This window comes from Panulirus ornatus, chromosome 71 (assembly GCF_036320965.1).
Source record: "Panulirus ornatus isolate Po-2019 chromosome 71, ASM3632096v1, whole genome shotgun sequence".
NCBI lineage: Eukaryota > Metazoa > Arthropoda > Malacostraca > Decapoda > Palinuridae > Panulirus > Panulirus ornatus.
In genome coordinates, this window is record NC_092294.1 from 14,961,737 (window position 1) to 14,988,285 (window position 26,549).

The 26,549-nt window shown below is 40.3% G+C and overlaps 1 protein-coding gene across 4 annotated transcripts; it reads right to left on the minus strand.

The window, feature by feature from the left end:
* Window positions 1-5,582: 5,582 nt before the first annotated feature.
* Window positions 5,583-18,547, minus strand: tzn (tenzing norgay). 4 transcript variants are annotated; one of them, XM_071660516.1, is made up of 8 exons: window positions 18,486-18,547; window positions 16,923-17,011; window positions 11,990-12,105; window positions 10,960-11,081; window positions 9,767-9,996; window positions 9,501-9,604; window positions 6,877-7,021; window positions 5,583-6,162 (listed from the first exon to the last, which is right to left on the minus strand). In XM_071660516.1, the coding sequence occupies exons 2-8, from the start codon at window positions 16,990-16,992 to the stop codon at window positions 6,026-6,028; spliced, it is 924 nt and encodes a 307-aa protein (XP_071516617.1). In that variant the 5' UTR covers window positions 16,993-17,011; window positions 18,486-18,547; the 3' UTR covers window positions 5,583-6,025. The 4 variants fall into 4 exon arrangements, with proteins under 4 accessions (XP_071516617.1, XP_071516616.1, XP_071516619.1 ...); XM_071660515.1 differs by having other exon boundaries at window positions 18,423-18,532; XM_071660518.1 differs by lacking the exon at window positions 16,923-17,011 and having other exon boundaries at window positions 18,486-18,540.
* Between the last annotated feature and the right edge of the window lie 8,002 nt (window positions 18,548-26,549).

Here is a 26,549-nt window from a genome sequence, read left to right on the forward strand (position 1 = left end):
TTGGGGTATGATGGCCTGTGGCCTTTGACATGAAACTCAATGGTCGTACCGTCGTACCCAAGGATTGCGTACCGTCGTGCTGAAAGATCGTACCGTCGTCCTCAAGGATCGTACCGCCGTACTCAAGGATCACGTACCGTCATGCACAAGGGTCGTTCCGTCGTGCTCAAGAGTCGTACTGTCGTGCTCAAGGGTCATACCATTCCGTTCGAGGGCCGTACCGTCGTGCTCAAGGGTCGTACCGTCGTGCTCAAGGGTCGTAGCGTCGTGCTCAAGGATCGTACCGTCGTAGGTAGGGACGAACCGCAGGAGACCCATAGAACTAGCAAAACACACCCACACACACACACAGAGTAATCAATGGTAATCACGAATAACAATCAGTAGTAAACATACAAATTAAGGAGTACATGATGTACTTACCCCTATTTTAATTCATGGACCACTGGGGAAAATATCATTATTATCATCATTATTATTATTATTATCATTATTCGAAGAAGTAAGATTGTTATTGAAAGAGAAGAGAGAGAGGCATTTGGATGATTTTTGCAGGGAAATAGTGCAAATGACTAGGAGATGTGTAAGAGAAAGAGGCAAGAGGTCAAGAGAAAGGTGCAAGAGGTGAAAAAGAGGGCAAATGGGAGTTGGGGTGAGAGAGTATCATTAAATTTTAGGGAAAATAAAAAGATGTTTTGGAAGGAGGTAAATAAAGTGCGTAAGGCAAGAGAACAAATGGGAACATCAGTGAAGGGGGGGAATGGGGAGGTGATAACAAGTAGTGGTGATGTGAGAAGATGGAGTGAGTATTTTGAAGGTTTGTTGAATGTGTTTGATGATATGAGTGGCAGATATAGGGTGTTTTGGTCGAGGTGGTGTGCAAAGTGAGAGGGTCAGGGAGAATGATTTGAAAAACAGAGAAGAGGTAGTGGAAGCTTTGTGGAAGATGAAAGCCGGCAAGGCAGAGGGTTTGGATGGTATTGCTGTGGAACTTATTAAAAAAGGTGTGATTGTGTTGTTAACTGGTTGGTGAGGATATTCATTGGATGTATGGTTCATGGCGAAGTGCCTGAGGATTGGCAGAATGGATGTATAGTGCCATTGTACAAAGGCAAAGGGGATAAAGGTGAGAGTTCAAATTACAGAGGTATAAGTTTATTATGGAAATGATGTGGGAATGTATTGATCAAGAGGGTCAAGGCATGTACAGAGCACCAGATTGGGGAGGAGCAGTGTGGTTTATGAAGTGGTAGAGGATGTATGGTTCAGGAGTTTGCTTTGAAGAATGTACGTGAGAAATACTTAGAAAAACAAATGGATTTGTATGTAGCATTAATGGATCTGGAGAACACATATGATAGAGTTAATAGAGATGCTCTGTGGAATGTATTAAGAGTATATGGTGTGGGAAGTAAGTTGCTAGCAGTAAAAAGCTTTTATCAAGGATGTAAGGCATGTATACAAGTAGGAACAGAGAAAAGTGATTGGTTCCCAGTAAATGTCGGTTTGTGGCAGGGGTGTGTGATGTCTCCATGGCTGTTTAATTTGTTTATGGATGGGGTTGTTAGGGAGGTGAATGCCAGAGTTTTGGAGAGAGGGGCAAGTATGCAGTCTGTTGCCGATGAGAGGGCTCGGGAAGTGAGTCAGTTGCTGTCCACTGATGATACAGTACTGGTGGCTGATTCGGGTGAGAAACTGCAGAAGTTGGTGACTGAGTTTGGTAAAGTGTGTGAAAGAAGAAAGCTGGGAGTAGATGTGAATAAGAGCAAGGTTATTAGGTTCAGTAGGGTTGAGGGACAAGCAAATTGGGAGGTAAGTTTGAATGGAGAAAAACTGAAGGAAGTGAAGTGTTTTAGATATCTGGGAAAGGATTTAGTAGCGGATGGAATCATGGAAGCAGAAGTGAGTTACAGGGTGGGGGAGTGGGCAAAGGTTCTGGGTGCATTGAAGAATGTGTGGAAGGTGAGAACATTATCTCAGAGAGCAAAAATGGGTATGTTTGAAGGAATAGAGGTTCCAACAATGTTATATGGTTGTGAGGCATAGGCGATATATAAGGTTGTGCGGAGGAGGGTGGATGTGTTGGAAATGAGATGTTTGAGGACAATATGTGGTGTGAGGTGGTTTGATCGAGTAAGTAATGAAAGGGTAAGAGAGATGTGTGGTAATATAAAGAGTGTGGTTGAGAGAGCAGAGGAGGGTATATTGAAATGGTTTGGTCACATGGACAGAATGAGTGAGGAAAGATTGACAAAGAGGATATATGTGCCAGAGGTGGAGGGAACGAGAAATGGGAGACTAAATTGGAGATGGAAGGATGGAGTGAAAAAGATTTTGAGTGATTGGGGCCTGAACATACAGGAGGGTTAAAGGCGTGCAAGGAATAGAGTGAATTGGAATGATGTGGTATACTGGGGTCGACCAGGGCACGTGAAGCATCTGGATAAACCATGGAAAGTTTTGTGGGGCCTGGATGTGGAAAGGGAGCTGTGGTTTCGGTGCATTACACTTGACAGCTAGAGACTGAGAGTGAACGAATGTGGCATTTGTTGTTTTCTCTTAGCGCTACCTTGCGCATACGCGGGGGGAGGGGGTGTCATTTCATGTGTGGCAGAGTGGCAGTGAGAATGGATGAAGGAAGCCTGCATGAATATGTACATGTGTATACATGTATGTCTGTGTATGTATATGTATGTATACGTTGAAATGTATAAATATGCATATGTGTGTGTGTGGGCGTTTTTGTATATACATGTGTATGTGGGTGGGTTGGGCCATTCTTTCGTCTGTTTCCATGGGAGACAGCATCAAAGCATAATAATAATAATTATTATCATTATTTGGGTTTTGATGGTAAGGTTGGGGAGGCTGCCAGAGGTCTTCAGACGCTCATGACATGCACAAACAAACATCAGGCTGACATTGCGCTCCTTTGCCCACGGGGCAACTAAGGGGGACCTTACCCTCGTCTTTACACACTATACAGGAGGAGAAACTCATACAACTTTTAATGTAGCAGTAAATTTACGAAGCCTTAAGTCTGTAAATTCTCGTCTCTTAGCACAGGAAAAATTCATTTAATTCATTGCTCAGTTTCTGTTGTCACACGATTTAAAATATCTTTCATTCTCATTTTTCAAGACCATACTGGTATTTTACATATTACATCTGTAACATGACCGAAGCTGATGTTCTACACAATGTATATGGGAGATTTTTAATATGAGAGAACCAGCATATTCCTGGTAATCCATACAATATCTTGAGGCTAGCAACTGTTGAGTGAATCAGACACTAGTAATTTACCTGTCACTACCCAGTTAATAGACCCTGACCAACGCCTACCCGTACAGATCCACTCCCCCAACTGCAGAACCTGACCAATACCTGCCCTTACAGATACACTCCCCCAGCTATAGAACCTGACCAACACCTGCCCGTACAGATCCACTCCCCCAGTTACAGAACCTGACCAACACCTACCCTTACAGATACACTCCCCAGCTATAGGATCAGAGCAACACTGGCCTCCCCAGATACAGGACCTGACCAAACACTTTCAGATACACTGCCTAACTACAGTTGTGGGATTGGCTGCTTGTGACATCTATGGGTACTTGGCAGAGGCAAACATCATCTGAGATTGCAAATGATGACAGGGGCAACCAAGAGATCATAAGCCATGCACAGCAAAATGCTATATGATAGATATATCTTGTGAAGCGCAGCTCAGGGTTGAGCCAAAATATTGCCACAGTCGACTAATCTCTCTACCAACTGTTAGCTGTGACAATGTCTGCGGGAGAGTTAGGGTTTGCATTAAGATAAACCAACACACTATTGCAACATCACTGTGATTTACTCTAACTGCTCTGTGGAAGGAGTGTAATATTTGGCTAGTATCCATCAGTAAAGTCTGCAGCTGTCTAGCCTTAAAAAAATAAGGCTTTCATGTATCAGGTTCTATTTGTGGAACAAATCTTATTACTCGTTCATGGTAGGTATATCATATGTCTGGCATCACAGTACAGTCTTAAAAGTCAAAAGACCTGATTTGCTACCTTGATGAGAGTGGAAATATGAAATTTTTGCTCACTTTTCTTGTGTTTACTAATGTTTTTGCAACTTCTTTCCTGGTTGGGTTTTTTCTTTACTAGTAAGTAACCATGGGTCCTAAAACATTGTCCACAAAAGAAAAGCCCTATATTCTTGCTTGGAAGCAAGAAAACGTGACTTCAATCAAAATTTTGAATTGAATATCTAAATACTTTTTTCTGTTTCTTCTAAAGTCATCCCTCCCCAAAAGGGTAGGTTTGATCAGCCTAGAATGACCAATAAGGCAACTGATAACCTTATGGAGGATGTGTTGAAAAACTTTTCCCTACCAGTTTATCAATTGCCTTTCTGGTCTTCCTAGGTTAACAAGACCAGACCCAGCTTTTCAGGGAAGGATGACGTTAGAAGAAAAGGGGAATCCTGTGTGGCACTTGAACAAAAAGTTCACTGTTACTACTACAGTAAATTCCCCTTCTAACAGACTTGAGTGTATTGGATTTCACTTACCAGTGGCTCTCTGAACCCCATCAGACTAAGTTTGGGAACTAAAATAAATTTTCATGGAAGTCTGTTACATTTTAAATCTAGTCTGGTAGGGTAGGGACCCATTGGGCGGAGTTTGTGATCTTATGGAATATTCCATTAATTCCTGACCTTGTCTGGGATGCTGACCATCAGATCATGTATCAGCTTCTTGCTGATAACCTCAGTCAACTTTTTATTTCACTGACGTACAATGTTCTTTCTGTACACAGACTTATCATACCTTAATGGTGCAGTGTTACCTTTTGTATTTCAGGCTGAGACAGGTATGTGCTCGATCAACATACTGACCAACTGATAATTCATTGTTATCTCATTACTACACTTTGTGGTACAAAGGCCTTTCTTTTTGTTTTAAATCATGGCATATAAGAGGGCCCTCAATGCCGCATAAGTGAAGAGGTCCAAGAAAACATCTCAGCATTGCTAACAAGCTAAAAATTATTGAGCATCATTAGCATAGGGAGAGCTGTTTGAGCCTCATACATGCCCCATTTCTGACCAGGTTGTTCAGAAGACTCCAGGTGTCCCTGGAGATATTTCCTTTTGATTCAGTGTCTTTGGTAAGAATTATCATCCAAAGAATGGTCAGTTTCAATTACACTTATTAATATTTCACTTATGTTCCTTGGAGAAAGTTGGGATGTAACAGAATTTGGTTTGTAACAAACGATCCTTCCCCCAATTAGTCTTTTAGAATAGGGTTTACTGTAAACATTACCAATGCCACTAAGAAACAAACATAACAACATTATAAATCCTAACTATTGAGTATGTTGAGCCTTCAAACTTGAACTTTGTGGGCAGCAGTTGTCACCAAGCACATGACTTATATCACATGCACAGGACAGCAGCTGTGAATAGGTTAACAAAGAACTGCAACCAACAGCATGCAAAAGGAGGTAACCCCCTCAAAGCTATTTTCAGCGGAAAAAGAAATTTGAAAAGTGCATAAAGATTTGACTGGATAAAGAGACATAAGGTGATGAATACTTTTATATTCACTGAAAGGTACATATATTTCTTGACTGCAATATGCACCAAAATCACAGAAAAAAAATGGAAATGGGAGGAGGAAGACCTCAACAACTTATGGTTACAAATGTAAGCTGAAGAAATAATACACTATGGAATCTCTGCTAGCTGGCAACTACTAGTGAACAGTACATTTTCGTGCACATCTATGTTCCCAGGGGTTGTGTAAATAATCTAATTGTAGTGTGAACTACTAACAGTCATTTAGGTCTACAATTTAGTTACAGTATCACAAAACCAAATATCGTAAAAACTGTACATTGTATCAACATAATTTATTATTTACAATCCTGATATCATGATAAGAATTCCACAGTTTATATCTTGTGGTGACTGTTAATAGGAACATCAAACTTCTGGCAAGTTATAACAAGTCAAATTCCATTTCCATTTAAAGCTTTGGAGGCTTCCAGTTATCCTTCTCTGTCCTGATGGCAGCCATTGTCGCCACAGGATCTGAGGTTTTTGCATGCTGCTGGACTGAAGCTTCAGCCACCCGCATGAAGGGATTAATCTGCTTCTCTTCTCCTGAAATTTGAAAAACTTTATCTAACAGTTTCAAATCTCAGTTGCAGTACATGGTTTAGATCAACTCAGAATGCATCTCAAAATATGTGGAAAGGTATTGTAATAAAACTGCTGAATGGAAATAATGGAGGAATCAACAAATACACCAGACATCATCAGCAAATATCTTCCAAGGTTCAGGAGCTGAACCTGTGAAGATAGGTTGGTTCAAGATTTGTATGAACCACTTGGTTTGAAAAGCAAGATATCACTTTCACAACAAGCACTTCAAAACTGTTTGACAGACATTAATAAAAATAGGAACAACATACATGCTGGTTATATTGCATGCATGATATGGATGTGGACTAAATTTGATTAAAGAAAGGAGAGATAACTCTATATTCTGACAATGAAAAATTGATTCAGAAAAGTTGAACATTGTAAAAAGAACAAACAGAAGTTCAGGTTAAGGCCTGGGTATATCATGATGGTAAATTCATATTGTTTTAAATATGCATATACTGTATTAAAGACAGAAATATAACAAAAGACAGACCTATGGAGAAAATATATGCAAGAGAGGACCTACACAGTTATCTTCCATCCAAGTATGTAGCATTAAAAGAAATTCATGAAAATAAGGAAAAAGTTAAAGCATTAAAATACACATTAAACTAAGGATACTGTATAACAAAAGATAACATCTACTTCAACAATGTATACAACATTCACCAATGGTGGATGGGACTGATGGGAGTCCTTCATCACGTCGCTGCTGAACCCAAGAAATTTTCTCTTGTATTGCAGGATTGTTTGGCTCAACGTGTGCACCAAACCTGAGATTCTGTAAAGCATACTCGTGTCCACAATAGACATGCTGAAATGGTAAAAATTCATTCTCAAAATCAATGGTCCAATCAGATTTGTCAATATTTAACGTTTTTAACAGTAATGTGTAAGGTTTCCCTCTTTTGGGAGGGACTGAGCCTTCAAGGAAAATTGTCTAAATCTTTATATCAAGATACACATATTCAATCTATCTATTCATCTATATCTTTGATGTCCCATTCCTCCTGCGAACTCCTATCTGGGAGTAAATGTTTACCAGTGGAGAGAACCTTGAGGAAGTGCAGTGTTTTAGATATCTGGAAGTGGACATGGCAACAAATGGAACCATGGAAGCTCAAGTGAGCCACTGCGTAGGTGAGGGGAGGGGGGCAAAGGTCCCAAGTGCACTGAGGAATATGTGAAAGGAGAGGTCACTGTCTGTGATGGAAAAGATGGGCGTTTGATGGTATAGCAGTCCCGACAATGCAGAAAGGCTGAGACAAATGGGATTTAGAAAAAAATGAAACCCACTTTTTTCTTTCCTTACCTTATCACTTTCTTCACTCCTCTATTATGCTTCTTATACCTGTTTCATCCTGTCCTTTACTTGCTCAGGATGTTTGAGACAGAAATATCCTGTATGTTTTCCTCTTGCATTTTACTGTCTTTGTTATGTCTTCATTCCAACACAAACAAACATCTCTCACTACTCTCCAATTCACTTTCTTGCCACACACATTCTCTTCAGGATGGTCTTTTTCACATGCTCCAATTATCACTACTCCAGTCAAGTAATACAGGATAAAATACAGGATGGTGAGAGACATGCAAGGAATAGAGTGAATTGGAACAATGTGGTATACCGGGGTTGACCTGCTGTCAATGGACTGAAGCCAGTCATGTCAAGCATCTGGGGTAAATCATGTTAAAGTCTGTGGGGCCTGGATGTGGATAGGGAGCTGTGATTTTGGTGCATTACACATGACAGCTTGAGACTGAATGTGAACAAATGTGGGTTTTTTGTCTGTTTTCCTGGCACTACCTTGCTGAAGTGGGGGCAACGATGCGGTTTCCTGTGGGGCAGGATGGTGCCAAGAATTGATTGAAGGCGAGCAAGTATGAATGTGTACATGTGTATATATGTATATGTCTGCGTATGTGTATGTATATGTGCGAGTATATATATATATATGAATGGAGAAAAACTGGAGGAAGTGAAGTGTTTTAGATATCTGGGAGTGGATTTGGCAGCGCATGGAACCATGGAAGTGGAAGGAGTCACAGGGTGGGGGGTTGGGGGCAAAGGTTTTGGGAGCATTGAAGAATGTGTGGAAGGCAAGTAAATTATCTCGAAAAGCAAAAATGGGTATGTTTGAAGGAATAGTGGTTCCAACATTGTTATACGGCTGCGAGGCATGGGCTATAGATAGGGTTGTATGGAGGAGGGTGGATGTGTTGGAAATGAGATGGTGTGAGGTGGTTTGATCGAGTAAATAATGAAAGGGTAAGAGAGATGTGTGGTAATAAAAAGAGTATGGTTGAGAGAGCAGAAGAGGGTGTTTTGAAATGGTTTGGTCACACAGAGAGAATGAGTGAGGAAAGATTGACAAAGAGGATATATGTGTCAGAGGCGGAGGGAACGAGAAGTGGGTGACCAAATTGGAGGTGGAAGGATGGAGTGAAAAAGATTTTGAGTGATTGGGGCCTGAAAATGCAGGAGGGTGAAAAGCATGCAAGGAGTAGAGTGAATTGGGATGATGTGGTATACCGGGGTCGACATGCTGCCAATGGATTGAACCAGGGCATGTGAAGCATCTAGGGTAAACCATTGAAAGTTTTGTGGGCCCTGGATGTGGAAAGGGAGCTGTGGTTTTGGTGCATTATACATGACAGCTAGAGACTGAGTGTGAACGAATGTGGCCTTTGTTTTATCCTCGTGCTACCTCGCACGCGTGCGGGGGGAGATGGGTGTCATATAATGTGTGGCAGGGTGGCAAAGGGAATGAATAAAGGCAGCAAGTATGAATTATGTACATGTGTATATGTCTGTGTATGTATATATATGTATACGTTGAAATGTATAAGTACGTATATGTGCGTGTGGACGTGTATGTATATACATGTGTATGTGGGTGGGTTGGGCCAATTCTTTCTTCTGTCTCCTTGCGCTACCTCTAACACGGGAGACAGCGACAAAGTATAATAAAAAATAAATACATAATGAGGGGAAGGGTCATTCTTCGTCTGTTTCGTGGTGCCACCTCGCTGATGTAGGAAACAATGATCAAGTATAATAACAATAATAACAATACTAATATATACATATATCGCGTTAATGGGATGGCCTTGATTAGGGCCCCTGCTGCCCGTGCCATCTCAGCTAACATAAAAGAAAACATGTATATCACTCTTTCACAGTATGAACCAGTGGAAAAGGTTAAAGCAGTTCATGTTTCAGATATTTTACAACTTCAGTTTATTCATTTTTCAATATTAAACACAAGCACAATGGATCTGACAAGACTTACAGTGTGATCTGGTAAAGCACTGAGTATTTCAATTAGAGCTCTATGCATTTCAACTGCATTCCCCTCAAAAAATTTGCCGCATCCTCCAAGGAACAGAGTATCACCTGCAATGTTTGTATTAATGAGCAGGCGCCTTAATCTATTTATATCATATATGTGTACATTAGTCACTTTTTGTATGTCAACAAGCCTTTCCAATTACCATTTCTGTGTATGAAACTCTATCAATAAAATTTGAGAGTATTAAGAAATAAAGAAATCCATACCTGTAAACACTGCAGGCTTATGTTCTGGATCACTTGACGTAATGTTGTAGCAAATGTGTCCCTGTGTGTGGCATGGTGTGAAAAGGCACTCTACCTTCAAGGAACCAATCGTGAAACTGTCTCCATGGTTCACCTTCTGAGTAAGCGCACCAATGCGATCATCTCCTCCTACTACCTTTAGAGGTTTTCCAAACAATTCTACTAGTTCCTTGTTTCCTCCAGCATGGTCCCTGTACATAAACATTATTATCAAAACACTAGCATGAACTAGGGTGTGTGTGTGTGTGTGTGTGTGTGTGTGTGTGTGTGTGTGTGTGTGCATGCGAGTATACAGGTAGGAATAAAAACATGGTGCATGTAAACAAGAAGGGGCAAAGGTGTACGAAATCTCTACCCTTAAAACACAAATAGTAATCATTGAGAAAGAACATCTTTTTAAATTCCCTGTCGTAAACTGCTTTCCTTTGCTTTTACCATTCTCTGTCTTTTCATAATTCTTAATTTCAATATTTCTCCCTTCATTTATAATCACTGAGATGATCCTCATTCTTTTGAAAGCTAAGGGTTATCATCTCTTATACTACCTCCGACATCTGTGAGGTAATACCTTTAAGATAGAAGGAGTTACCCTATTTCAGGTTCTGAGGCTTTGACAATGCAGTGACTTGCTGCATGCAAAAAATAGTGAAAAATACCTTATGAACTCTACCTGACCATAGGGTCAAACTCACATCCTCTGGATGATACATGCATAACATGGTTCTGTGCACTAGCACCCCTTTTATGTCTTTTTCAGTGGATTTCAGGAGTGAAAAATATGAGTATGATAAAAACTTGGTATAACAGAGAAAGTCTTCTTTGAATGACAGGGAGTAAAGGAATGCCTACAACTGACCAGTGGGAGTAAAGGAGCGCAAAAGACCGAGCAAGTGGGGGTACAAGAATACCAAAGATGAGGTGACAATCGTGGATCTAACACATACAACCTCTGCAACATGGCTCTGGTTCTGGTGTATCATGCATGACAAATAAGGAATAGAATGAATATATAAATTAGGCTATTATCCATTTGTTCCTGTTGCCTTCAAGCCACAGCAGGAAAGACAATTAGGTACATACAAAAATAAGCTTATTTTCTACCCTAACAGTTAACATTAGCCATTCTTGGTGCTTCAACGTATGAATATTCATACCAGTGGTGATGAGTAGTGAGGACAGTAGTAAGGTTGGCCCCAGCTTCTTCAACAGCAGCTATCACAGTCCTGGGTTCCACAGGATCTACAATAGCAGCTTCCTTACTTCCTTCATCCATCAACTGCAAAATAACAGTATCTATCATACATGTCATCGTTTCCTTCAGACACTAAATGCTGTTACGTTTCCTTCCACTGAAAACTTTTACCACCTAATGCACTCAAAAGTATGAATTAAGGTAAAGTTTGCACTGCCTCAATGAATATACACAATGGAGGAAAATAGATGAAAGGAATCTTACGACCTGGATATTAAGCTAACAGTTACCTATGACTACATAAAATGCAAGATGATGAAAAGAAGAAGGAAAGTTAACAAAAAAATGAAAGACATTTTAACATTTGTATCTTAGATATGTTTGGAGCACGTAAAGAACCATCTTATACAAACAAAAAACCTACAAGATTTTGATTATAGTTGCCCATCTTGTACATTCTGCAGATTAAAAATTTTTATGAACGCAATGGTACAGCAAATATTTGAAATATGAATTAAATTACTACAATGATGCTGATCACTAAACAGAAGAGAAAATACATCCTCACCTGGAAATATCAAATCATCTTTACCTGGGAATATCAAATAAGTCTTGAATTCTAAAACTGAAAAAACAATTTCCAAGCATAACACTCAACCAGTTTACACGAGATTCATAACAAAAAATCAAGCATTGCTGATCTGGCAGTGGTTTAGTAATTCAAGATACTAAAGTCTTCACCTTACAACTGTCATCTCGGATCACCTTTCAGAAATATTTTTCCTCCCATACACATAAAAAAATTTCCTTCATCATTCTTCCAAATTTGCCAGCTACTAAAACCAGTACAGAAAGCTAAGATAAATTGTGGGGAGCAAAAAAAAATGTAAAGCATTTACTAGTTTCGAACTAGATGAAACAGCAAATTTGTGTGCCATCTGCCAAACTATGCATAATGCAATGTTCACTTAAAAATCAATGCTTTTACTGACCAAGTACATGTAGTTATCGGAGAGTGCTGGTAAAATCTTGACCTTCATCTTGATGTGATCAACTGCTGTCTGAGAACTGTGAAATCTGCCTGCACCGACGTTGTACCAAGAATTGGCTGGAATTTAAATAAGTAAGTGGAACAGTTAGAAAATAGAGAAAAACCGGTAGGGACTTGTTGGTACACTTCTCAAAAAATATTGCAGAAAGTACTGTAAAACCAAATGAGCTGGCATGGTTTCTTCTTGTAATAAGTAGGTTTGACCATAATTCCCTGTTTATTCTACCTTTCTAGCTACAAAGGCCAACAACATGGAATAAAGAGCTTACTGACACTTTAAATATGCAATAATTGCAATCTGGAAATACAATTGAAGGCATATGATCAGCCATTAATTCCCAACTTCTAATCCACCTCAAGAATACATGAAATCTTTGTCAGAACATAATTCGGATGTTTTAACCTCTAGCTGGTTGATCCAAAGCTTGATGAAGGAAGGAACAGCTAAATATCCTGACCTTTCTGCTTTCTTCCAGAGCCCCTTACAAAACTACCTATTGGACTGATGGAACAATAAAGTCTACTAATTAATAGTACTATCTATCAGCCCTACAGCAAATGCAGTTTCTGTAGAGACTGGATCGTTGAATTCCTTGCTTTGCCTCAGGAGTCATACATTGCCCTAAAGTTCATTTAGTCATCACTTAAGAGTGTTGCTTTCTAATGACAACAATAAAAAGAATCACATGCTTTGTCTTCTAAACTGTCAGTTCTATATTCAGGTGCTTTCTTACACAAAGCAGATGAAGTCATCCTTCCATATGTTGGCTTTCCATGTTCATGGTGCAACATCCTACAATTTCCTTTTCTTTCACCTACGGCACTAATATCAGGGTAATATCTGGGCTTTCCCCTTTACATTACGTAATTGTTTCAGTAACTGTGCACTTCATTCTTCTGGTATTCTACAGAATACTACCGTTGTTTTCCATTTTTGCTCTCATATCACCTAATGCTTAATTTATGAGGTATTGTATGAAGTCTGCTGAGTATACTGAAGCCTAATTTTGCCATCAAGTAGGGCTAGCACAAAGTGATCACTAAATACCTTGCTTGTTTAACAATACAGTAAACCCTTGATTCAACTGATAAGGGGGAGGAGGTATCTGTTAATGCCAAAAGTCCGTTAAATCAAACGTAACCTATAAGCCATTTTTTAATACAAAATAAAGTTCACACGCTTTCTTTTAACTCCTATCACTTGATGTTATTTTGAACTGTAAGGACTGCAAAACTACTTAATAATTAGTCACAATTCTCAGTATAAACCTGACTGCATGATAGCCTTAGGCAGACTAGGACCAAAACAAAGTGAGTGTACCCCCACTCTACCATAAAACAAGTGTACCCAATTCTACCAAAATCAAGTGCGATATGAAATGTGCATGGTATGGCATTTGAGATTTCTTAATTCAACCTTTAAATTATCATTGATTTATGTATTATTTGCTTGGTCTTTTAAACCTGAAATTCATTATATTGGGGTCCTTTAAATTGAGGGTTTACTGTACTGTTGTCTTCTCTGCTGCCATGTACATTGCATAATTATCAATTTTTGGCTCATCTGGAGCTGTTTTATGCCAATTTTCACAAAATAACCTTTTCATCTTTTTCCATGGGACCTCATGAGTTTTTGTTTGATAATCTTTTGGTATGTTAAAAGGTAGTATGGCTGACTTAGAACTGTTTCTTCCCTACAAGAATGACCATAAAGCAATTGTTTCTGATACTTCCAATTTGCTGCAATATACAGATCATCATATTACTTTCTCTTCTTTCTAGGCTAGTTCTTTTAACATCTATTGATAGTTTAAATGTTCCATCCCTCGATCTTGTGAAGTCTAGTTTGTTAATTTCTCCTTGTCTTGGTGGTGACCATGTAATGCAGCAGTCTTCTTTTTACATATGTATTCAAAAGCTTCACCGACAGTGTTTAAAAATCAATGTTTTCTCTCTTGTGGTAAACAATCTTATCATTACTCCGCTCATTACTTGAGCACATTGTTATCTAATCAATGTATTCTCCACATCCTTGCTTCTTATTTACAATCACTCTCCCAACTTCAAGTCTGCTCCATGAACTTCCTTTCTTGTTGGCCCTTTATAGGGTGAAACCCACATACACAAATACCTTTCCATGATTCTGTTGTTTAATTTTTTCTTCAAAGAATTTGATTAAATTCCCCTCTGCACATTTGTATACCATGTTTAGGTCTTTAAGCATCTTCTCTTTATCCTCTTACTTATTGTTAATTTTTCTTCAAATGGGGTCTATCTTCTCATTAATTTTATGTTACTTCTCATACATTACTCTGCCTAAGCAGGTTACACCAATCACAATGAGATGCAATCCACTCATAGCAAATGAGTTTATGTAACCAGCAGAACTCTTCCTGGTGTTGAATAAGGTGTGTATTTTCATTTCAACAACTGGAGGAAGTGAAGTGTTTTAGATATCTGGGAGTGGATCTGGCAGCGGATGGAACCATGGAAGCGGAAGTGGATCATAGGGTGGGGGAGGGGGCGAAAATTCTGGGGGCCTTGAAGAATGTGTGGAAGTCGAGAACATTATCTTGGAAAGCAAAAATGGGTATGTTTGAAGGAATAGTGGTTCCAACAATGTTGTATGGTTGCGAGGCGTGGGCTATGGATAGAGTTGTGCGCAGGAGGATGGATGTGCTGGAAATGAAATGTTTGAGGACAATGTGTGGTGTGAGGTGGTTTGATCGAGTGAGTAACGTAAGGGTAAGAGAGATGTGTGGAAATAAAAAGAGCGTGGTTGAGAGAGCAGAAGAGGGTGTTTTGAAGTGGTTTGGGCACATGGAGAGAATGAGTGAGGAAAGATTGACCAAGAGGATATATGTGTCGGAGGTGGAGGGAACGAGGAGAAGAGGGAGACCAAATTGGAGGTGGAAAGATGGAGTGAAAAAGATTTTGTGTGATCGGGGCCTGAACATGCAGGAGGGTGAAAGGAGGGCAAGGAATAGAGTGAATTGGAGCGATGTGGTATACCGGGGTTGACGTGCTGTCAGTGGATTGAATCAAGGCATGTGAAGCGTCTGGGGTAAACCATGGAAAGCTGTGTAGGTATGTATATTTGCGTGTGTGGACATATGTATATACATGTGTATGGAGGGGGGGTTGGGCCATTTCTTTCGTCTGTTTCCTTGCGCTACCTCGCAAACGCAGGAGACAGCGACAAAGTATAATAAATAAAAAATAAATATAACTAAATCTTTTACTCTGCTATTCTGAATTGCGTATGGCAATGGATATCTAAGGTAGAAGACAGCTGCAAAGGTGATGCTCAGCACAAAATCTTTCATTAAAAATAAATTTGCCCAACTGAAAAAGGACAGCAACTTCAGTTAAGTTTGGAGATAAGCAAGGAGGTATATCACAAATAAGTAATGTTATAGGCAAGGAGGTATATCAGAAATAAGTAATGTTATAGGCAAGGAGGTACATCAGAGATAAGTAATGTTATAGGTAAGGAAGTATATCAGAGATAAGTAATGTTATGGGCAAGGAGGTATGTCAAAGATAAGTAATGTTATAGGCAAGGAGGTATATCAAAGATAAGTAATGTTATAGGTAAGGAGGTATATCAAAGATAAGTAATGTTATCCTGTCTTTTCAATGTAATGGAGCTTTCTTCACTCATGTCTTGTTCCCAGAAACTACTTTTAATAATGAAAAAACAAAAAATGAATCCAATATTTCTGGTGAACTAATGTTATAAGTATGGGCTTCTGGGAGAGGGGTCAACTTTTCCTCATTCAAATGGAACTGTACTTATTTATTTTATATTTATTTTGCTTTGTCACTGTCTCCGGCGTTAGCGAGGTAGCGCAAGGAAACAGACGAAAGAATGATCCAACCCACCCACATACACATGTATATATATACACGTCCACACACGCAAATATACATACCTATACATCTCAATGTACACATATATATACACACACAGACATATACATATATACACATGTACATAATTCATAATGTCTGCCTTTATTTATTCCCATCGCCACCCCGCCACACATGGAATAACAACCCTCTCCCCCCCCTCATGTGTGCGAGGTAGCACTGGGAAAAGACAACAAAGGCCCCATTCGTTCACACTCAGTCTCTAGCTGTCATGTAATAATGCACCGAAACCACAGCTCCCTTTCCACATCCAGGCCCCACAGAACTTTCCATGGTTTACCCCAGACGCTTCACATGCCCTGGTTCAATCCATTGACAGCACGTCAACCCCGGTATACCACATCGTTCCAATTCACTCTATTCCTTGCACGCCTTTCACCATCCTGTATGTTCAGGCCCCGATCACTCAAAATCTTTTTCACTCCATCTTTCCACCTCCAATTTGGTCTCCCACTTCTCGTTCCCTCCACCTCTGACACATATATCCTCTTGGTCAATCTTTCCTCACTCATTCTCTCAATGTGACCAAAATGTGTGTGGTACTGTACTTATCTGATATTAAATATATCTTTGTCAAATGGAATAAATTATGTTAAAATACTGTAGATTCATCTACATCTTGATCTCCTAATATGTAAATGCAATCAAAGGTCTTGACATTTCATCATATCCCTTATTTTTGATGACATATTGACATTTTCCCTAAGCTTTGGGATCAAGTGACTTTGTACAATTAGCCAAAGTTATATACAGTAATGGGCACCTGCCATTCTGTGGTAAAGATATCTATAACAATAATAGCTGATAAAAGGTAGTGCATGGAAAGGCAAAAACAACAGGGACTATCTACACAAAGAAAATAAATACCTAACAAGGGAATAGGAAAGACTGAAAGTGATGAACAAGAGAGTACAGCTCTGGTCCTATATGCTATGGAATACCTCGAAAGTATGCAGCTGTGAGGATCTGGACAGCCTGCTCAGGCAACAAGGAGGATGCTAATCGGAACATTCAATCTGTCTCTTACTCACTGCAACAGAAAAAAAAATGTATAAAAAACACTAGAATCCTAATCATGCAATCAGATTTTGTTATCTTACGAAGAGTAACAAGCCAAGGACAGGAGAGACGGATACCGTCATTATGGCAACTCAACTTACAAGCTTTTTCATCCTAATGAATGTGGTTACATAAATATCCTTCTCCAAGCATGCTGATCTCTGTTATACCAAAGAAACATCCTATTTTTCTATAAATACTTTTGGCTCATCCTTCTCTTCCCCTACTAACGTCCCTTCATCATTCTCCCGGTTATAAACTCACAGTAAGAATGTATCTTCGGAGGATGGCAATAATAAGTATTTTCAGTAAAAGTGTAGCAAATGATCTGTTTCACATTGTATAAAACTTCTATAGAAGTGAGTTTTATTTTCATGTATGAAAAAACAGTCCACAGTGAGTTCCCTAAAAGTATTCTGGGTTTTGGAAAGGAAAATGTGGGATCAAGTACTCTAAAACAAAGAAAAACACTCAAAAATTTTGCTGAGCGTAAGGAAACCCCCTGTTTTGCCATAACATGGTTACTGAATGATTCAAGAGTTTCATGATTAAAATCATAATCTTCTGGTGAAGCAGGCCTGGCTTAGGGGTCAGGTAATGCTGATTATTTTGTCTTAAACTAAGACTATCACGTTGGAATCTTGATAAATCAGAAGTTATCTTCCTGCGTATCAGAGCAAATGAATTTACGAGTAGAAATATTAGCAAATACCTTACTCTAAGAGTGAAGTCAATAAATCCAGTAATGAAGTGGCGCAAGGGACAAGAAACCACTGTGCCATGATACCGTACAATACCTTGACCCTAATATACCCCGAAAGTAATGACTGCATTGAAAAATGGCCAGTTCTAGCCTTTGTAATAATGTACATGAAACTGCTCAGACTTCTTATTTCTTGTCACCTTCCCGATTTTTGTGGCATAGAAGAGGGGAGGAAAAAAAAAAAAAGTACAAATTACAATAGATATATGTTATAAATGGTTATTATATCTGTGAATTACATCCATTAATAATATATATATATATATATATATATATATATATATATATATATATATATATATATATATATATATATATATTTTATTCCCCTTAAAGAGTACCTTAATGACTTACCAAATACCAGTATAACAGCACAATGCCTTACGTGGTTAAGATCCTTGTAATGCAGAATAATAGAGTTTCATTCCTTAAAATAATATATTCTGGACTCGAAACAACGTATAATAAAGTGACAATGGCTTAGACAAATAATGAGTCCTTAGAAATATGGTGAGACACCTTCCAAGCCAATTTTAAACACCAAAAAACACCTTGTCATATTACAAATATAGATCAATAGTCGACGTAATTGTCTTCTCAGTATTGTGGAGCTACGTACCAGAGTGTAAGGAAAGTGTGCCTCAGCGTAATGTCCCTCACTGGAAATGAATAAAAGACTCACCAAAGATAGATTGATGGCGGTTGTCAGGCGACAACACCCCAACGTACAAACTCGCCAGCGACTATAATAACTGGCGATCATATATATATATATATATATATATATATATATATATATATATATATATATATATATTTTTTTTTTTTTTCAAAAGAAGGAACAGAGAAGGGGGCCAGGTGAGGATATTCCCTTAAAGGCCCAGTCCTCTGTTCTTGACGGTACCTTGCTGGTGCGGTAAATGGCGAATAGTATGAAAGAAAAAATGATATATATATATATATATATATCACACACCCCTGCCGCAAACCTACATTCACTGAGAACCAATCACTTTCCTCTCTTCCTACACGTACACATGCCTTACATCCTCGATAAAAACTTTTCACTGCTTCTAACAACTTGCCTCCCACACCATATATTCTTAATACCTTCCACAGAGCATCTCTATCAACTCTATCATATGCCTTCTCCAGATCCATAAATGCTACATACAAATCCATTTGCTTTTCTAAGTATTTCTCACATACATTCTTCAAAGCAAACACCTGATCCACACATCCTCTACCACTTCTGAAACCACACTGCTCTTCCCCAATCTGATGCTCTGTACATGCCTTCACCCTCTCAATCAATACCCTCCCATATAATTTACCAGGAATACTCAACAAACTTATACCTCTGTAATTTGAGCACTCACTCTTATCCCCTTTGCCTTTGTACAATGGCACTATGCAAGCATTCCGCCAATCCTCAGGCACCTCACCATGAGTCATACATACATTAAATAACCTTACCAACCAGTCAACAATACAGTCACCCCCTTTTTTAATAAATTCCACTGCAATACCATCCAAACCTGCTGCCTTGCCGGCTTTCATCTTCCGCAAAGCTTTTACTACCTCTTCTCTGTTTACCAAATCATTTTCCCTAACCCTCTCACTTTGCACACCACCTCGACCCAAACACCCTATATCTGCCACTCTGTCATCAGACACATTCAACAAACCTTCAAAATACTCATTCCATCTCCTTCTCACATCACCACTACTTGTTATCACCTCCCCATTTACGCCCTTTACTGAAGTTCCCATTTGCTCCCTTGTCTTACGCACCCTATTTACCTCCTTCCAGAACATCTTTTTATTCTCCCTAAAATTTACTGATAGTCTCTCACCCCAACTCTCATTTGCCCTTTTTTTCACCTCTTGCACCTTTCTCTTGACCTCCTGTCTCTTTCTTTTATACTTCTCCCACTCAATTGCATTTTTTTCCTGCAAAAATCGTCCAAATGCCTCTCTCTTCTCTTTCACTAATACTCTTACTTCTTCATCCCACCACTCACTACCCTTTCTAAACAGCCCACCTCCCACTCTTCTCATGCCACAAGCATCTTTTGCGCAATCCATCACTGATTCCCTAAATACATCCCATTCCTCCCCCACTCCCCTTACTTCCATTGTTCTCACTTTTTTCCATTCTGTACACAGTCTCTCCTGATACTTCTTCACACAGGTCTCCTTCCCAAGCTCACTTACTCCATGGTTGTTTAATTTGTTTATGGATGGGGTTGTTAGGGAGGTAAATGCAAGAGTTTTGGAAAGAGGGGCAAGTATGAAGTCTGTTGGGGATGAGAGAGCTTGGGAAGTGAGTCAGTTGTTGTTCGCTGATGATACAGCGCTGGTGGCGGATTCATGTGAGAAACTGCAGAAGCTGGTGACGGAGTTTGGTAAAGTGTGTGGAAGAAGAAAGTTAAGAGTAAATGTCAATAAGAGCAAGGTTATTAGGTACAGTAGGGTTGAGGGTCAAGTCAATTGGGAGGTGAGTTTGAATGGTGAGAGGCTGGAGGAAGTGAAGTGTTTTAGATATCTGGGAGTGGATCTGTCAGCGGATGGAACCATGGAAGCGGAAGTGGATCATAGGGTGGGGGAGGGGGCGAAAATTTTGGGAGCCTTGAAAAATGTGTGGAAGTCGAGAACATTATCCCGGAAAGCAAAAATGGGTATGTTTGAAGGAATAGTAGTTCCAACAATGTTGTATGGTTGCGAGGCGTGGGCTGTGGATAGAGTTGTGCGCAGGAGGATGGATGTGCTGGAAATGAGATGTTTGAGGACAATGTGTGGTGTGAGGTGGTTTGATCGAGTAAGTAACGTAAGGGTAAGAGAGATGTGTGGAAATAAAAAGAGCGTGGTTGAGAGAGCAGAAGAGGGTGTTTTGAAATGGTTTGGGCACATGGAGAGAATGAGTGAGGAAAGATTGACCAAGAGGATATATGTGTCGGAGGTGGAGGGAACGAGGAGAAGAGGGAGACCAAATTGGAGGTGGAAAGATGGAGTGAAAAGGATTTTGTGTGATCGGGGCCTGAACATGCAGGAGGGTGAAAGGAGGGCAAGGAATAGAGTGAATTGGAGCGATGTGGTATACAGGGGTTGACGTGCTGTCAGTGGATTGAATCAAGGCATGTGAAGCGTCTGGGGTAAACCATGGAAAGCTGTGTAGGTATGTATATTTGCGTGTGTGGACGTGTGTATGTACATGTGTATGGGGGGGGTTGGGCCATTTCTTTCGTCTGTTTCCTTGCGCTACCTCGCAAACGCGGGAGACAGCGACAAAGTATAAAAAAAAAAAAAAAAAAAAATATATATATATATATATATATATATATATATATATATATATATATATATATATATATATATATATATATATATATGTGTGTGTGTGTGTGTGTGTGTGTGTGTGTGTGTGTTGTGTGTGTGTGTTTTTATATCTTATTTTTATTATACTTTGTTGCTGTCTACCGCGTTAACGAGGTAGCGCAAGGAAACAGACGAAACAATTGCCCAACCCACCCACATACACATGTATATGCATGCATGTCCACACACGCAAATATACATACTTATACATCTCAATGTACACACATATATATACGCATACAGACACATACATATATACACATGCACACAATTCACACAGTCTGCCTTTATTCATTCCTATCGCCACCTCGCCACACATGGAATAACATCCCCCTCCCCCCTCATGTGTGCGAGGTAGCGCTAGGAAAAGACAACAAAGGCCCCATTCGTTCACACTCAGTCTCTAGCTGTCATGCAATAATGTCCAAAACCACAGCTCCCTTTCCACATCCAGGCCCCACACAGCTTTCCATGCTTCACCCCAGACACTTCACACGCCCTGATTCAATCCATTGACAGCACGTCGACCCCGGTATACCACATCGTTCCAATTCACTCTATTCCTTGCACGTTTTTCACCTCCCCTGCATGTTTCGGCCCCGATCACTCAAAATCTTTTTCATTCTATCTTTCCACCTCCAATTTGGTCTCCCACTTCTCCTCGTTCCCTCCACCTCTGACACATATATCCTCTTGGTCAATCTTTCCTCACTCATTCTCTCCATGTGCCCAAACCATTTCAAAACACCCTCTTCTGCTCTCTCAACCACGCTCTTTTTATTTCCACACATCTCTCTTACCCTTTCATTACTTACTCGATGAAACCACCTCACACCACATATTGTCCTCAAGCATCTCATTTCCAGCACATCCACCCTCCTGCGCACAACTCTATCTATAGCCCACGCCTCGCAACCATATAACATTGTTGGAACCACTATTCCTTCAAACATACCTATTTTTGCTTTCCGAGATAATGTTCTCGACTTCCACACATTTTTCAACACTCCCAGAACTTTCGACCCCTCCCCCACCCTATGATTCACTTCCGCTTCCATGGTTCCATCCGCTGCCAAATCCACTCCCAGGTATCTAAAACACTTCACTTCCTCCAGTTTTTCTCTATTCAAACTTACCTCCCAATTGACTTGTCCCTCAACCCTACTGTACCTAACAACCTTACTCTTATTCACATTTACTCTCAGCTTTCTTCTTTCACACACTTTACCAGACTCAGTCACCAGCTTCTGCAGTTTCTCACCCGAATCATCCACCAGCGCTGTATCATCAGCGAACAACAACTGACTTATTTCCCAAGCTCTTTCATCCACAACAAACTGCATACTTGCCCCTACATTCACTAAGAACCAATCATCACTTCCTCTCTTCCTACACGTATCCCTGGGGATAAGGGAGAAAGAATACTTCCCACGCATTCCTCACGTGTCATAGAAGGAGACTAAAGGGGACAGGAGGGGGGGGGGGCGCTAGAAACCCTCCCCTCCTTGTATTTTAACTTTCTAAAAGGGGAAACAGAAGAAGGAATCACGTAGGGAGTGCTCATCCTCCTCGAAGGCTCAGATTGGGATGTCTAAATGTGTGTGGATGTAACCAAGATGAGAAAAAAGGAGAGATAGGTAGTATGTTTGAGGATAGGAACTTGGATGTTTTGGCTCTAAGTGAAACGAAGCTCAAGGGTAAAGGGGAAGAGTGGTTTGGGAATGTCTTAGGAGTAAAGTCAGGGGTTAGTGAGAGGACAAGAGCAAGGGAAGGAGTAGCACAACTGAAACAGGAGTGGTGGGAGTATGTGATAGAGTGTGAGGAAGTAAATTCTAGATTCATATGGGTAAAACTGAAAGTGGATGGAGAGAGATGGGTGATTATTGGTGCTTATGCACCTGGGCATGAGAAGAAAGATCATGAGAGGCAAGTGTTTTGGGAGCAGCTGAGTGAGTGTGTTAGTAGTTTTGATGCACGAGACCGGGTTATAGTGATGGGTGATTTGAATGCGAAGGTGAGTAATGTGGCAGTTGAGGGAATAATTGGTATACATAGAGTGTTCAGTGTTGTAAATGGAAATGGTGAAGAGCTTTAGATTCATGTGCTGAAAAAGGCATGGTGATTGGGAATACCTGGTTTAAAAAGAGAGATATACATGAGTATACGTATGTAAGTAGGAGAGATGGCCAGAGAGCGTTATTGGATTACGTGTTAATTGATAGGCGCGCGAAAGAGAGACTTTTGGATGTTAATGTGCTGAGAGGTGCAACTGGGGGGATGTCTGATCATCATCTTGTGGAGGCGAAAGTGAAGATTTGTAGAGGTTTTCAGAATAGAAGAGAGAATGTTGGGGTGAAGAGAGTGGTGAGAGTAAGTGAGCTTGGGAAGGAGACTTGTGTGAGGAAGTACCAGGAGAGACTGAGTACAGAAAGGAAAAAAAATGAGAACAAAGGACGTAAGGGGAGTGGGGGAGGAATGGGAAGTATTTAGGGAAGCAGTGATGGCTTGCGCAAAAGATGCTTGTGGCATGGGAAGCGTGGGAGGTGGGCAGATTAGAAAGGGTAGTGAGTCGTGGGATGAAGAAGTAAGATTATTAGTGAAAGAGAAGAGGGAGGCATTTGGCGAGGTTTGCAGGGAAAAAGTGCAAATGAGTGGGAGAGGTATAAAAGAAAGAGGCAGGAGGTCAAGAGAAAGGTGCAAGAGGCGAAAAAGAGGGCAAATGAGAGTTGGGGTGAAGGAGTATCATTAGATTTTAGGGAGAATAAAAAGATGTTTTGGAAGGAGGTAAATATAGTGCGTAAGACAAGGGAACAAATGGGAAGATAAGTGAAAGGGGCTAATGGGGAGGTGATAACAAATAGTGGTGATATGAGATGGAGATGGAGTGAGTATTTTGAAGGTTTGTTGAATGTGTGTGATGATAGAGTGGCAGATATAGGGTGTTTTGGTCGAGGTGGTGTGGAAAGTGAGAGGGTTAGGGAGAATGATTTGGTAAACAGAGAAGAGGTAGTGAAAAGCTTTGCGGAAGATGAAAACCGGCAAGGCAGTAGGTTTGGATGGTATTGCAGTGGAATTTATTGAAAAAGGGGTTGACTGTATTGTTGACTTGTTGGTAAGATTATTTAATATATGTATGACTCATGGTGAGATGCTTGAGGATTGGCGGAATGCTTGCGCAGTGCCATTGTACAAAGGCAAAGGGGATAAGAGTGAGTGCTCAAATTACAGAGGTATAGATTATATGAGAGGGTATTGATTGAGAGGGTGAAGGCATGTACAGAGCATCAGATTGGGGAAGAGCAGTGTGGTTTCAGAAGTGGTAGAGAATGTGTGGACCAGGTGTTTGCTTTGAAGAAGTACGTGAGAAATACTTAGAAAAGCAAATGGTTTTGTATGTAGCATTTATGGATCTGGAGAGGAATATGACAGAGTTGATAGAGATGCTCTGTGGAAAGTATTAAGAATATATGGTGTGGGAGGCAAGTTGTTAGAGGCAGTGAAAAGTTTTTATCGAGGATGTAAGGCATGTGTACGTGTAGGAAGAGAGGAAAGTTATTGGTTCTCAGTGAATGTTGGTTTGCGGCAGGGGTGTGTGATGTCTCCATAGTTTTTTAATTTGTTTATGGATAGGGTTGTTAGGGAGGTGAATGCAAGATTTCTTGGAAAGAGGGGCAAGTATACAGTCTGTTGTGGATGAGAGAGCATGGGAAGTGAGTCAGTTGTTGTTCGCTGATGATATAGCGCTGGTGGCTGATTCGGGTGAGAAACTGCAGAAGCTGGTGACTGAGTTTGGTAAAGTGTGTGAAAGAAGAAAGTTAAGAGTAAATGTGAATAAGAGCAAGGTTATCAGGTACAATAGGGTTGAGGGACAAGTCAATTGGGAGGTAAGTTTGAATGGAGAAAAACTGGCGGAAGTGAAGTGTTTTAGACATCTGGGAGTGGATTTGGCAGCGGATGGAACCATGGAAGCGGAAGTGAATCATAGGGTGGGGGAGGGGGCGAAAGTTCTGGGAGCGTTGAAGAATGTGTGGAAGTCGTGAACGTCATCTTGGAAAACAAAAATGGGTATGTTTGAAGGAACAGTGGTCCCAACAATGATATATGGTTGCGAGGCGTGGGCTATAGATAGAGTTGTGCGGAGGAGGGTGGATGTGCTGGAAATGAGATGCTTGAGGACAATATGTGGTGTGAGGTGGTTTGATCGAGTAAGTAATGAAAGGGTAAGAGAGATGTGTGGTAATGAAAAGAGTGTGGTTGAGAAAGCAGAAGAGGGTGTTTTGAACTGGTTTGGTCACATGGAGAGAATGAGTGAGGAGAGATTGACCAAGAGGATATATGTGTCAGAGGTGGAGGGAACGAGAAGTGGGAGGCCCAATTGGAGGTGGAAAGATGGAGTGAAAAAAGATTTTGAGTGATCGGGGCCTGAACATGCAGGAGGGTGAAAGGCGTGCAAGGAATTGAGTGAATTGGAACAATGTGGTATATCGGGGTCGACGTGCTGTAGACCATGGAAAGTATATATATATATATATATATATATATATATATATATATATATATATATATATATATATATATATATATATATATATTTACATGAATACATAATGTGTGTAAAGGAGTGGGTGAGTCGTTCTTTGTCTTTTTCCTTGCGCTACCTCGCTGACTCGGGAAATGGCGACCAAGTTTGAATATGTATTCATTTATATTTATGTATTATACTTAGTCGCTGTCTCCCGGTTTTTTTCCTGGTAGCACCAGGAAACAGACGAGAGAGAGAGAGAGAGAGAGAGAGAGAGAGAGAGAGAGAGAGAGAGAGAGAGAGAGAGAGAGAGAGAGAGAGAGTCTATTAAAAAAGTCCTGATGTTGCCAAGGGCGTTTTTATAAAGGCTCCTGCGGTCCAAGAGAGCGCTCCTTCTAGTGGCTGGGACATTTAGACTCCTATGATGTGTGTGTGTGTGTGTGTGTGTGTGAGAGAGAGAGAGAGAGAGAGAGAGAGAGAGAGAGAGAGAGAGAGAGAGAGAGAGAGAGAGAGAGAGAGAGAGAGAGAGAGAGAGAACCAAAGTCTTTGACAACCCTTTACTACCGATTGATAGAGCTCATGATAAATAGATAGATAGAGCGGGGGGGGGGGGGTTGGAAATCCTCCCCTCTCGTTTTTTTTTTCTTAATTTTTCAAAAGAAGGAACAGAGAAGGGGGCCGGGTGAGGACATTCCCTCAAAGGCCCAGTCCTCTAGGTTCTTAACGCTACCCTTCGCTAACGCGGGAAATGGCGAATATATATGAAAGAAAAGAAAGAAATGTCGATAGATAGCTCGATAGACATGAAACTTGAGAATGGTCGCTGGCAATTGTAAGCCATGTTGC

What these genes read in the sequence shown, in the direction of transcription:
- tzn (XM_071660516.1), bottom strand. Translation starts at nt 16,992, where the DNA reads ATGTTCCGATTAGCATCCTCCTTGTTGCCTGAGCAGGCTGTCCAGATC. An exon ending in CTCACTACTCATCACCACTG is followed by an intron (nt 9,997 to 10,959) that starts GTATGAATATTC and finishes GTTTATGTACAG; the next exon opens with GGACCATGCTGGAGGAAACA. An exon ending in TAAGCCTGCAGTGTTTACAG is followed by an intron (nt 9,605 to 9,766) that starts GTATGGATTTCT and finishes CAAACATTGCAG; the next exon opens with GTGATACTCTGTTCCTTGGA.